This window comes from Medicago sativa, chromosome 4 (genome assembly GCF_051527215.1).
Source record: "Medicago sativa cultivar Bolivia chromosome 4, Bolivia_mono, whole genome shotgun sequence".
NCBI lineage: Eukaryota > Viridiplantae > Streptophyta > Magnoliopsida > Fabales > Fabaceae > Medicago > Medicago sativa.
In genome coordinates this window covers 87,953,968-87,968,890 of record NC_140752.1, presented here as the reverse complement: position 1 = coordinate 87,968,890, position 14,923 = coordinate 87,953,968, and the positions used below count along the sequence as shown (strand labels likewise).

Below are 14,923 nucleotides of genomic sequence, written 5' to 3'. Positions count from 1 at the left end.
CAATAAGTATCAAATCGATCCTTATCATAGAGGGGTATAATTGGAAACAGAAAAAATGACACTGAAAAGTTAAATCTCAAATTTTTACCATTTCCATCAATTTAGTCCTTGTACACGTGGCTGCCTTGTTGACACGTGTACATGACAACACAACATGCAAGAGGTCATGTCATCACCACTAACGGTGCTTTTGGACGGAGGGACTGATTTGATGGACGTCTGCAAAATTCAGGGACGAATTTGGCCGATTTTTGATAATTCAAGGACGAATTTGAGGTTTTAGTCCATTTAAAAGTCACTTAACATGTCAAGAACAGAACAATTCATACATTCCTTAAAAAAACAGAACAATCATACAGTCAGGTTCAAGAATGAAGAAACTCAAATGTGTATCCTACTTCTTCTAAATGTCTTGATGCGCGCACGCAAAAAAAATCATTGGTGTGATAACGAATCATTCTACAAAGTTGCATAATAATTACAATTAAGTAAAACTGCAATATGCTTTCATTATACTATATGCTTTCATGAATATACGATCAATACGAAGTGTTGTAAATATATCGGTGACACCTAAAATAAAAGACTGAATTTTTCATCATGTATTGTGCAGTTTAGTCATTTCCCAGGCACAGTGAAATTATATACACTAGTTACAAGCTAGCAACCAATATTGACGATGTTTCTTGTTGTCTTAAGCTGTCAGCCACATGAGCAATTACTCCTACACCAGCATTGTGAAACCATTCATTTTTCACCTGAAATTGAGAAGTTCTTGTGTTAAAAACTCATCAATGATACTGTCATCATCTGAGAGATCAATAAGGAGGATACTGACATGAATGTTGTTATGAGCAAAGAAAGGCCAAAATGATGAGTGAAAGCTGACATCAACTTTTCTCCATCCCAACTGTTGTAATCCTTGAATCATCTCCTCTGTTAAGAAGATACATAGTGGCTTTAGTGGAACATCAAACAATACAGTACAGATAATTCGTAATTCTTGAGCTACTCTAAGCAAAAATGTCACCTTCGACAATTTCATGATATTCCACAGTTTTCTGGGTATCAGGCGCATTTTGAGCTGCTTCCTTTGCTTTCACTGCTTCTGGAGGAAACTGAGGGCCATCGGAAGGGACTGCAGGGCAATATTCAACATCAACCACGTGCTGGTATCCATCTAAAGATTGGCGAGGAGGCTGCTAATACAATAAAAAATGTTAGTACCCTAGTAACATATAAGCATTCTCACATTTCCATTTCAAACATCTTCCATTTCTATATTAATAGTTTCGCCTCCAAATTTTCGTATGGAATCTTCCTTGAACACGGATGCCATCATTACCTCTTTCCCAACACTTAACAAATCTTCATCCAAGTTTACAACACATAACCCGACACTGGCCAACAAGATGCATAAATAGCACCACTGACAATATTTTTGTTCCAGTATTAATTGATTTGATCCATCATTTGTTTATTTAACTAATTTTAAAGGTTTTCTGGCGACATCCGAGAACACTAGTATTGCAATTATGCAAGTATTAACTAATACAGATACAACTTACAAATGCTACCACATGCATTCTTGGACACATGCTTTCATTTTATGCCAACAGGCAGTGACTCTGCAGTGATAGGACTTTTCGCTTTGAATTTCAATATGTAATTACGGAGGGACACTGGAGATTAGGCAACCAATGAACTGGGTTAACATAGTGCCAATTATTAACCCTTCTTGATAGAAGGACTACCTACCTCGGGTACACAGATGATTGTTATTCAAAAGAGAATGAAAGTTATCCATGGAGGTGTATGCTAATGCGGTTTGTTGACAGAGGGTCTACCTCAGGGTACTAAATGTAAAGTGAGGAAATATGGTGGAGTAAAAGAAAAATGTAGTTGCAAGGTCGAGTGCAAAGGCATAATTTTGAGCTATGGCTCAGTGTCTATGAGGTGTTATGTATGAAGAATTGAAAATCAAACTTGATGACCTAATTATAAATTACGAGGATCCGATGACGCTATTCTGTGATAATAATTTTGTCAGTAGAACTGCACACAACCCAGTACAACATTATAGAACCAAGCCCATAGAGATAGACCAGCACTTCATCATAGAGAAATTATATAGTGGCCTTATACTATAACCTACCTCCCTTGTGGACTTCAATTGACAGACACCAGTGGACTTACCACCACAAAGCAGATCCAAGATCTTATGTGCAAAGCTGAGAATGATTGACATCTATTCAATGGTTTGACGAGTGTTGTAAATATGTAACTAGCACTAGTTTAGGATAGAATATTTATGTACATGCTTTTCTGCTTTTCATTTCACTTGTTAACAACTTAGAATGTTAATGATTAATTTACAAGTGCAAGACCCTAACAGTATCATTTTTTTTTTTATGAACATAACTTTAACAATGTCATGAAGTCAAGCGTGTAACTCTAAGCATCTTACATATGTTAAATACTGGAGATTAATAACAAGTCACAAGACAACCCAAAGGGAGAAATCATCATATTCACCTTACTGAGCTCCATTTCCCTCCTTATCGAGGATGTGCGCCACCCAACCATATCTATATCAAGTTAAAGAAATTACCAAAATTGAGGAAGAGAGTGCCAAAAGTTATCATTGATACACCTAGCAGGTTGTAGAACAAAGAAAACATACTGAGAGGATACGATCGTACGAAACATTAGCATAAACAATGCGACATTTAAATGCTCCAAGTGCAGATCTACAGTAACACTAGATCTTGTAAGTAAAGGATTAATTGAAAAAGAGGAATACAAAGAAATAGATTCCTTTGCTTACAGAAATTTTCCATCTTCACAATCAGAAGCCATTCTCAACAGAAGAGGTGGTCTGTTGGGTTTACCATCGGTAAGGAACAACTGACTACCAGTCCGACCAACAAATAAAGGAGCCATAGGTGCAGCAAGCTTTTCTAGTATTGGGACGCCCAACAGAAATGGAAGCTGGAAAATATGCACAATAAACAGTCAAAACTCTTATTTCCAGTAAATTTTTAGTATAAATTGAGAAATATGAAGAGTTTCAACGAAGGTTTGACTCAGTGTCATCAACATCATTTTCAAGACTGGCATCAGACTTATCCAGTATAATTTAAATTTTGTTAGGGTTTGTTTGTGGATAATGTACATCCTGATTGAAATTTCTCTAATTATTGGAGCTGCTAGCGAAGGGAACCCTAAGCACAACGGTTGAAGTTGCTGCCATGTGACAAGAAGTTCATTAGATCAGTCTCCAGCATATGCTTTGCAAATGCAAGGTAATGTAGCCTATAATAGATCCGCAATTGGTCCATATTGGCAGTATTATGTAAGCTCCAAACCGTGAATCATCAACACAGAGAACCAAGACAGTTTGAATATTATCAAATGTAAGACACATAGCCACCATAAACAACACTCATTTACAACTAAAATTTATATATGGCAAAAAAACCATAGGCACATATTTATATGGTCCAGAACAGACCTGCCTTTTTCCTCTTACACCAAGATGTGGAGATGCTAAAGTAATAAAATTGATTGGCTCCAACCCAGCAATCATCCCTCCTTTCGAAAAGCTTGTACTTTGGGAATTGCCTGCCGTTCTGTGTGCAAGATCACCAGGTTGGTCCTTATTATAGGTATCATGTGAATAAAGGACAGCTATTGCATATCTAGCAAATAAGCCTCCTAAAGAGTGGGCCAGAAAGGAGATTCTTTTCAGACTCTCTGTCTTTTTGACAACTTGCAATACCTGTTTTGATAAAAGGAAATAATCATACAACATGAAACAATTCAGAAGAAACTCAAAAGAATCAGAACTGAAATTGGGTGTCCAAACATTTAACACACAAATCTGCATATCTCATGACTTACTTCATCAGCTAATCGCTTTCCTGCTCCATCAATCCCAGTAAATGTCTTAGTATAAGCATTTGATGAACTTACTGCAGAGAACGAAGTTTCAGCCAGACAATTAATTTTACGTTCATTGAAGAGGCACTCAGGTAATTCCAAAGAAAAATTCCAAAACATTAAGACAACTATTGTTATTTTAAATAGCTTAGGATCTCTACTTTCCAAACAACACAAATAGACCTTTTAATGCATTACCTCAGGAAAAGAAGTTAAAGACAAAGGAAGAAGATTCATCACAAGAGCAAGAGTTTGATTTCGCAGGCCAAATCATAACTACCAGAAAAAGTTGAATTACTGACTGAAATTAAAGACAAAAAAATGGAATTCATGTCTAACTCCTCCATTAAATGTTACAGATGTACAAATTTGTTATGTCTCAAATTTCCGTGTTACCTTATATCCATGCTTTACCAAAAAAAAAAAAAAAATCACTGTAGAGTAGTCTTATCCAACATAACATAGAGAACCACAGGTGAGAAATGTACTAACCATAAATTAGGAAGTTCTTTCCAAGGCGCTTTTTCAACTCTGCTTCTGCATAAGTCCAGTCCGCTGTGCTGTATCAGTAAAAACATCAGCACAGCTTTGTACAAAACTAAGTGAAAGAGCAAAAGTAACAATTGAAAATACAGTAACAAACAGAAAAAGAAATAGGTGAATGAATATTATTGAATTATGAGATAGTGGTGAACAATCTGCAACTGCCGCCCAGAGCATAAGCTCCTCAGTAAGAAGAAAAGGTTTCTCTCACTGCCTAACCGTAAAGGTTCTAACGAACTCATTCATGATCCCTCTACACCCCTCACACACACTCTCTTATTGAGGGATATTCTAACTAACTGCCAGCTCACCACCCTCCCTTTGTCCCCACTTGCTTACTTCTTTTTCCTTCTATCAACCCTCCAAACTTTGGGCTTCTCCTTACTGCCCACCAACACATCACCTTCTACTGGTTCAGGCCTATACAGACTCCTATCACTAAATACAGAACAACGACCAAATGACCAACAGAAATAAATGTATGTACGTATGGCACATATCCATTGCCCCAAAGTTTGACTTTTCACACTTGCATCTGCTAAATTGCGAGCCTATATTACTTTTATAAAATGAATCAGATTTATGATTGACAAATAAACTGGAAAGGGTACCAACTATTCATAAACAGTATCACAACCATTACTCTTTTCAGTTAAACTTTAATATAGTGAAGACAGTAACTACCAGTAAAAGTTTTTATGCATACTAATCTCATCTTTCAGTTTTAACCCACAATTCAGCACAACAATTTGAGCAACTTATTATTTTCTTAATATAACTATAAAAATACCTAGCCAAGATGCCATGAACAAGAACAAGGAGATGGTCTGGGTCACTCCTAGAATTTCCCATGCTAGAAATAGAGTTTCCATTAGTGGTAGAACTCATAGCTTGAGCTCTAAGGCCCTGGTGTCTCTGTCCACTGTTTGTACCTGCCAAAGTTCAACTGCCAGCCTTAATGAAAGCCAAATGTTATTCATACTTGGATTATTAAGCCAGTATGGTCGTTAATTCGTTATCATAATTGGACTATTAAACTAGTTGTTACTAGGCTTGCGCTAGTACTGCTACAGAAAAATGATCGTCAAAGAAAGAGGATGGAGGAAGCAAGTCAGGGAGGCCATAACTGTAAAAAAGCGTTTCCCAATGCACAATGTTGCCACTACTCTAGGATCAGTGGAGCACTATATGCACAAAATCCTACACTTCTGATTGGATAGGCTATTCCCACGACTAGAACGTGTAGCGACTCGTGACTCCAATCCTACTATAGCCCCAACGACTATGGATCACCACCAAGACATATATCTACTAATAGATAGAAATTTTACACTGGCGTAATAGTTTCCGTGCGATTGGGATCACGGGTATGAGTTGTCGAATCAAACTCCTGCAAATGCAAGGTAAGACTGCACCTACAGTAGATTTTGTCTTTTCTTTATAGATATGCAAAGGGCTTCACCATTTCTTGGACCCCACTATGATGGGAGCTCTACAGCACTGGGTTGCCCTCCATATATGGCACTTAACTTTACAATCATTTCTACGGGAAAATGAGTGATTTCATATTGACTAATGCTTGACCACCAAAACATTATTTGTTTAAATTGAAGGCAGTGGGTTAGTGTATGTTAGGTTAACTGTTTCAAAACTGAAAAACATATATGTCTGCACTAAAAGTATCTATAGTTCTTTTTTGGGGAAAACATACATTTGTTTGTAGCGATATGTACGTTCCTAACAGAAATCCAATCATACCTAGAGATATGGGATTTCCAATTGCATGATAAAATGACACATCAAGACCCAAAAATCAAGAGATATATCAACAAACTCTAAAAATCAGAGAGTTACACTTGATTTTGATCAACTTCCTTCTGTTGCATTTATCAAGTCTAAAGCACCATCGTGTGGTTGATTTGACTATTCAAAAATTGAAAAATCTAAAGCATCTCAATTCTACATTGCACAAATGGAAACTGTATTTCTCTACTCCATTAAAGTATGTAAGATATCGATAGAAAACAAAGAACAAAGAAAGAATTGGAGTTAGTTTACACTCCTGAACTGAAACAGTTGAAAAATACACAAACACAAGGCCAACGTTATCAATGGTTTCAATTGCTAAGATTCATAGCAGTGGGGTTTAAAGGTTTGATAGGGTTGATTGCTCAGCTTTATTATAGCAGGGTTAATAAATTTGATCAATAAGCTTAGCACTAAGAGGGTATTTAACAAAGATTTTCATATACTTACTTCGTTTTAGTTTTAGGTTCTGTTTGGTAAAGAATAGTGAATAACTGATAAACTAGTTTTTAGCGGATGAGGTTATAGTGGGTAGCTGATAAGCTAACTTATAGCTAATAGTTGATAATCTAGTTGATTGAATTTGTAGTGTTTAGTAAAATTAGCGGTTGAACTAGTTTATAAATATGAAATGACATAAAAATAATATATTTAATTTTTTTTCAATTATGAATACAAGGGTAAAATTGAAATAAATAATGATAAGCTATAACCTTCTTGAATTAGCTTATAAGCTTCTAAAAATAAGCTATAACCTCATAAGAAAGTGAAGATTACCAAAAAGGTCTTTTTTATAAGCTATAAGCTCAAAAATGAGACTTGCCAAACAGACCCTTAGTATAGTTTAGGCCAAATACCTCCCCGGGTCCTTTAAGTTTCATGTTTGTTTCAGATAGATCCTTTAAGTTTCTAAGGTTTCAGATAGGTCTTTAAGTTTGAAGTTTGTTTTGGATAGATCCTTTAAGTTTCTAAGGTTTCAGATAGGTCCTTTAAGTTTCGAGTTTGTTTCAGATAGGTCCTTTCTATCAACCTCCGTTAAGCCAAAGTTGATTTGATAGAAAGGACCTATCTGAAACAAACTCGAAACTTAAAGGACCTATCTGAAACCTTAGAAACTTAAAGGACCTATCCGAAACAAACTCGAAACTTAAAGGACCTATCTGAAACCTTAGAAACTTAAAGGACCTATCTGAAACAAACGTGAAACTTAAAGGATCCACCCATGGAGGTATTTGGCCTATAGTTTATCAAATTTTGAATCAGCAAGAGTCTAATTTGTAGAGACAACCGTTAATTGCAGCAATATTAATTAGGCAGTACCAAAATACAAAAAATCAATAGGTATTGCATTAAAATGATCAAAATCCCTATGTATGAATTCATAGAATATTAGAATTTGCAAAATGAAAACCCTTTTAATTCACATTGTTGTAATCCATTCACATGCCTAAAACAGAAAAGCTACCTCATATACGAACAATAAAACAAGAAATCATAGAATAATAAAATGAAAAAAGAAGGAAAAAGAAAATCACAATAAAACAATTAAGGTATGAATATAAAGGAAGAAAATACCAGAAGGAAAAGTGAAACCGGAATTGGAGGATGAAGAGGAAGAGGAAGAAGATGAGGGTAGAATCGGGGATTGTTGAGAACCGATTTTGTTGTTGTTGTTGTTGTTGATGAAATTGGAAATTGGAGATGAGTAAGAACAACGAGCGTGAAAGAACGGAGACGTTGCCATGAAGTTTATTTATATATATATATATATATAGCTAGCTATAGATAGAGATGGATGTAAATCTATCCTGAATTCTCTCTTTTCAAAGCAAAGTGTCTGTTGCTTGTGTTGTGCTTATTGACCAAATCGAGATACAATCGAATAACTTTGCACTTTCATTTCAGAAGTACCATTCCAATCCAAAGATGATAATAAAACAAAAATTATTTGTATTTCATTTATCGGAACAAGAAGACAATTGCGATATGATTCATGATTGGCCATCATAGACTGACGTAAGCACGGCGCCAAACCACTAAATATTTTTTGTTTCATTGCCTATTTTTTTGTTATTGTATCATGATATTTTTAATTTGGTGGTGGTAGGATTGATTTGATCTCATACCTTCAATATATTTAATTAAATCCACGAGGACTTCATGATATTAATATGAAGTTTCTACCGCTCTAATATCCTCAAAAAACTTGTGGGTACTTTTTTTATTTATATATGATTAATGTAATTTTATTTTTCTTTTCTAATACGATTGATGTTATTTTAATGTTGAAAAAAATATATATATATAAAAACAAGCTTAATGAATTTCATTTAAAATAAAAGTTTGGATACTTATTGGAATGTTATATAGATATAGAAACAAGCTATAAATGGAGCTGTCCTAGCTAACTTATGGACAACTTCATCGATTTCTTTGTCTCATAATGAACCTAAAATGATAGGTTAAAAGATTCGAGACTAAGAGCTGATGACAATCGTTGATGATGCTCCAAAATCTGATATGTTGTTGCTCTTTCCATATATGTTGTCCGCCACTGTTCAAGTCCACCTCTGTCCATATATGTCATTAGTAAACCTAGGGCTTATGTATTTACTTCTATCATTAGTGTGAACTTCTATGTTCCGGCTAAAACAAACATTCTTTGATCATTTCGAATACCAATACCAATACCAACTTGGTTCAGAGCACTATAAAACAATGCGACTTCTACCAATAATGTGAACTTCTATGTTCTGGCTAAAACAAACATTGCATTTATATCTGGTTTTTGGCATCAAATATTCATTACTAGAAAATTTTCATTTTCATTAGGATTCTATGTTTTTTTGTGTTTCCTTTTCTGCTTTTAGCTCCAAATGGATTTTATTCCATAAAATAAGAAAAGTACAATTAGTACTTAACCTACCACACCGGATTAAGGAAGGAAAAAACTAGATAGTACTTGCTTTCAATCCTCTACGGGTGGCCGCAGACAAGATAGGAACCTAAAGAATATTTTTGCAAGAGCCACATAAAGAGATTTCATGGAGAAAACATCGAATTGATCAAGAACCCAAATCCATTTGTCTTCTCAAGTACTAACTCCTCCTCAAGTTTTGCGGTCAAGTCTTCAAAAAGGGGTTGTTTCCATTCGAAAAGATCTCTCCCCCACTTAACATCCCAAATCCAAGACCCATGCACAAATGATCCCATATCACGGACACTAGAATTTTTTGGAGAGACATAACAATAACCTAGGGAATGCTTCACTAAGAGGGATCTTCAAAAGCCAAGGATCAAGCTAAAAAGAAGTGCTTTCTCTATTCCCAACGATTTTCCTCATAAACTCATAGAACCAATCATGGTTATCAATCTCACATAAACCTTTCCACATTCATCAAGGAAACCTACCACCAAGAGTGACACAGATGAACTTCAAGTCTACTAGCATCTTTCTACTTAGCTGCTTGGAAATCTGAAAAAAAAAATAAAAAATGAAAGAGTAAGCCACAAGGACTTAGTGAGAGACAACAACCACCACCAACTAGAAGGGAAACACACAGGGCACGATTATTTACTTTATCAAATCTATTGTCAATTACAAAAATAGTAATCGTTTAAAATTCTAATAATCCGCAAACCTTTATACGCATGAAAATCCACACATTGTATATACTTCCAATCAAATAGGTAACTTCAACGAAAAGTCCAACATCGTAAAGACATGAAGATAACATTACAAGCCTTTAAAATAAATTGCCGAAAATCAAAATAAAAGCCTTTAAAAATATATTGCCGAAAATCTTGATAAATAACCTTTAAAAATATATAGAAAACTCCATTTAGTGAAAATAAACAAAATGGGTGAATCGAGAACTAGCTCCATCTCGTTGATAGCCCTCTCCTCCTAATGGTGGCCTTTCCATAGGGGCGGCTCCATCTAACGGATATCTCTTTTCTCTCGACTCAAAACAAAGTGTAAAAATATAGAAAACTCCGTTTAATGAAAATAATCAAAATGGGTGAATCGAGAACTAGCTCCATCTCGTTGATAGCCCTCTCCTCCTAATGGTGGCCTTTCCATAGGGACGGCTCCATCTAACGGATAGCTCTTTTCTCTCGACTCAAAACAAAGTGTAAAACATTTTCAATTAGGGAGTTTACCTCTCATTGATAGCCCTCTCCTCCTAATGGCGGCCTTTCCATAGGGGCGGCTCCATCTAACGGGGTAACTTTACCTAATTGAAATCACATACTAGGTGCACCTAGGTCGTCGTCATTATAACCGTAACTTTCAAAACCTCATTCTTAAAACACATGTCTAAAACCATATTTCGCAACATAACGAAACTTATATCAAAATACGTTCATCAAAACTCAATTGAAAACCTACTACTTATCATCATAAGTAAATCCAAATTCAAATCCAAATCCAAATCGCGTACATATTAATATCAAATCCTTTCAAAACGTATATTTCAAAACCGCATTTTACAACATATCAAAACAACTACTAAAATACATAAAATCCAATCCTCCGTCTCAATTTCTTTACTTTATAAATCACAAGTAAAATCCATATCCAAATGGAGCGCATATTAACATCGAAAATTCTCAAGAACATATATCTCAAAACCGTATTCCCCACATCTTAGAACTCATGTCGTTGTATATGCAACCAAATCTCAATTTCAAATCCTTTGCTCAATAAGTCAAAGATAAATCTAAATAGTGACCATAATAATATCAATGACTTTTAACATAAGTATCAATGAGAGGAAAAATGTTCAAAGGGTGTGTTCCCCATTTTTATAAACACTTTAACATATAAAATCATAAAAATATCAATAATAACGATAATGAAAATAAGTGATAATGATCGCCATCAACTCACCGTAACATTTTCTGAAGTCTCCGCGCTGCTTGAGTCCTAGTTAAGCTCCCGGTGTGCTCCGTAAGCACTTTTATCCTAAACATCTTAACTGCAGCTTATGGCTTCTGCGTGTTCCGAATTCATTCCAAACTTTGATCAAAACTCTTATTAATCATAGGCGTTCAATTCTGCACCTTTCTAACTAGTCTAAATCCACAATTTAGCTCATTTCGCAAAAATCATGACAAAACCCGTAAGCCTTTTTCCAGCAGAATTATCCAACTTCAAACGCACTTTCCGAGTTCATTACTAATCGGAATCACATGAAATTTATATCCGATTTGAAGGGAATTGAATGTACAATCTAAATATCCAATAATTACTTAATTCTGATCAGCACAGTAGAAGATACCACCCACAAAACAGATCACGACCCAAAACACACAGCTTGTCCAAACAGCTTGAAATTTCTTCAACAATCTTTGATTTTGCTCCTATTTTTAATTCTCACTCAAACAACAACAATAATTACCTCTATCACTTTCCTCAAGTTGTTTTTTTCAACACCCAAACCCTAACTTCAAATTTTCTTGTTGCATCCTTGCTTTTAAACATCAATAAACCATGACTAAAGCTTCAAGCACACCATACATTAACCCACAAGTTGATTTTCTTAAAAACCCCAGCAATTATGAGGGAGAGATGGGTTCAGTTAAGAGAGGGAAAGAGAAAAGTAAAGCTTACAGTTGATTTAGGAGATGACGAGAGTTATAGAAATTGGCTTGCATGCTTGTCTCATGAAGATTAGAGTGAAAGAATGAAGATTTGAAGAGAAAAGGGTTAGGGGTCGCAAGAGAAAGAAGGTTGTGTTAGAGGATAAAGGGAAAGAATGAGGAAAAAAAAATGGCCTTTGGACTTTTAAAATATCTTGTAAGGCAAGATTATCCTCACTTAAGTCTCAAAGATAAAATTAACCGACACATAAAATTGAGAGTGTTTTTAAGCAGGGTATTACACGTTTGAAGTAAGATGCTTTATTTCGATACGTCTTGATGAAATAGCAAATTGGTTAACCACTGTTCTAAACATAACAAAATAACTAATAAAGTCTAACTAATTAAAGTTTAAGTTTTGCAATCCTTTAGTATCATCCCAAAAACATGATTTGAATTTTGAGCAAATGACATTGCCTTAATCACATTCAAAGAATAACACTGAAAATCAACCGAAGCCTCTGGTGAAATAAAACAAGTTAAAAAGAATGATTTGATGATCAATACATGATGGTCAACTTCAATTGCGTTATTCAAGTCTCGTTAAAGAGAAAGCTATACAGAAGAACATAAGCTTTTCCCACTAGTATACCCCCAAAAATGAATGAACTAAAACTCCACACTGCATCATAATTCATAAATACCCTGATGTTATTGACATCATAATCCTTCTAAGGAGAAACATTTTGACAAATTGTTTGAAATCAGTGAATCATGTTCGTATATTAATTTATTTTTATGTTAATACATTTGATTAGAAGTATTGATTAGTTTTTTTTAATGGAAAATTGATATATCATACATTTGTATAAAGAATTTAGCATGAAATTAGAGGTCAAAGCAGAAACAGTACCTTCAGGCACACATCCTCTATCCAAACTAAAACAAAATTTGCCAAAGCAAATTTAGCTCATACATTTTCTAATAAGATAGCCACTATAATAAAGAATCTAAACATAACAAAAGAACTGGAGTCCAAACTTAAAGCTCTGCAATCCCAAAATATGAGTTGAGAGTGTGACATACAAACATTAACTTATTTACATTCGAGGAATCTATATCGATTTGAATATTCAGAAACATAATTGATCCAGCAAAATAGACAGGTTTTCAATAAGCAACTTCACTTCTACATGGCAATCACCTAACATTTTTCTGCCATTTACGAAACTCGTGGACGAAGAAACATGTCATCTGCCATGAGCAATATATAAACTTGAAAATATCCTCAAATATAAGTTGTAAATTAACAACAACCACAACAACAGTAGTATTAATAGTAGCAGCAATGCACTAGTAGTTAGAAAAACAAAACAAAGGTAAGAGAATTATACCACGACACGAGGAGACATTCTGGCACAATAGAGAGGGAATCCAGTGTAAAATTTCGAAGGTCCTTCTGCTTTGAACGTTTTGACAGCGCAGTCAAGAAAGCTAGTGTATGGATATTTCCCTTCAGCATCAGGTTGCATTTTCTGAAGCTGATTCATCACATATTCAAATGGCAAACTGCAAGCAGCTACAAAAATAATAGTTGCAAGAAGTGCACCTGAACAAAATATTCAATAGAAAATTAATGTTCAATAAAGGAAGAACTCTTGGAATGCAAATAAAATGAAACAAAGAGCATCAGACAAAGTTTAAGAGACAAATTACAAGAGCACGAATGAAACAAAAGCATATAAAAAAAGGTTAAACACTCGGTTATTAGAAGATTGGAATACTGGGTCATAAATTTAAGATTGATTTTTATTCAGTTGAACACTTCAATTTGAACTATGGCTGGCATGGATTTTTTGTCACCCAAGTATTTTTTGTCATGGGATACTATACTGTTAATATCGAATAGCGAAAACTGAAAACCGCTGTAGCATGATATTTAAAGAAGTTCAAGTAACATTCTTACACAAAGCAGTGGGTAAGGCTTCCAGACCAACAGTATACTTGAAGAACTCAACAGTTCGACGACGTTGAGATACTAACAACGGAACGGCTCTTACTAAAGTAAGTAATAGCTGCAGCTTGACAAAAAGACGGACCCCTTTCAACATAAAAAAGAAGAAGTAGTTAAAACCCTTAAAGTAAGTTAAAACGATAAAAGATGCATTGCATAAGAAATGCAAATGACTCATACAAAGAAAATCAATAAAACATATCCATTTGTGCGTGTGTTTATTTGATGAAAAAGGAAAATTCAAAAGTTCCTACTCAGAAGCTAAAATACTCATTAAAACCCTAATTGAGATGAATAAAGTGATCTTAAAAACTCACATGAACAATTCAAATCGAGCAGTGATGGATGAATACAGCCTGAGTAACATAGCTAATAAGGGAAGTATGGTTGGGGAAGAAATGAAAAGAAAAAGGAAAACCTTGAAAGAACGTGTAACTGTAACTGTTCATTCTTATAAATAGAAGTTAGATAGGTTTTTTTTAGTTTTTTAAATATAGAAGATTAATATTTTTTAGAAGCCTATTTAATTAAAAAAGCTAAGATATGTATGGACCATAAAAAAAATTATTTTAGGTCTACTAGGCCGACATACTTAATTAAACAATAATGATTATTCTTTATCATTATTGATAATATATACTAAATTTTGCACTTCATTTTAAAGTATAAATTTGTTAATTTTTTCACCACAATATATTTAGCATATTGGGGGTGTACTTGGAAGCTTTGGTAGTTGTGTATTGAGAGAGTTTGCAATTTTGTCTACGCAAAAATTGTATGAGAGTTTGTGATTGTCTCCTTATAAAAATTGTAAATTGAGTAATAAAATATTTTGAGTTATAATTATTTTTTGTCAAATAGTCTAGTGACTAGAAATTTAGTCATTAAGGTAAATAAGTGAAATATTAAGTGTTCGAACCGTGCTTCTTTTGTGGTTGTGCTTTCACTTTGTTGAGATTTTCTTGTGTATTTCTTAACATCAACCCGATTTGATAGATGCTTATAGACATTAAATGGATTTCTTAAGAATGA

At 34.4% G+C, this 14,923-nt stretch overlaps 1 protein-coding gene and 1 long non-coding RNA gene across 2 annotated transcripts; both read right to left on the bottom strand.

Annotated features, from left to right (window-relative positions):
• Window positions 1-484: 484 nt before the first annotated feature.
• On the bottom strand, window positions 485-8,277 carry LOC146933329 (uncharacterized). Its single transcript, XM_085705122.1, has 11 exons — window positions 7,867-8,277; window positions 5,276-5,417; window positions 4,435-4,502; window positions 3,904-3,974; window positions 3,515-3,781; window positions 2,828-2,991; window positions 2,695-2,750; window positions 2,536-2,588; window positions 1,031-1,199; window positions 839-936; window positions 485-758 (listed from the first exon to the last, which is right to left on the bottom strand). The coding sequence occupies exons 1-11, from the start codon at window positions 8,033-8,035 to the stop codon at window positions 654-656; spliced, it is 1,362 nt and encodes a 453-aa protein (XP_085561248.1). The 5' UTR covers window positions 8,036-8,277; the 3' UTR covers window positions 485-653.
• Window positions 8,278-8,535: 258 nt separating this feature from the next.
• On the bottom strand, window positions 8,536-12,055 carry LOC146933328 (uncharacterized). Its single transcript, XR_015007428.1, has 2 exons — window positions 11,186-12,055; window positions 8,536-9,766 (listed from the first exon to the last, which is right to left on the bottom strand). It is a non-coding gene; the product is annotated as an uncharacterized LOC146933328 (long non-coding RNA).
• Between the last annotated feature and the right edge of the window lie 2,868 nt (window positions 12,056-14,923).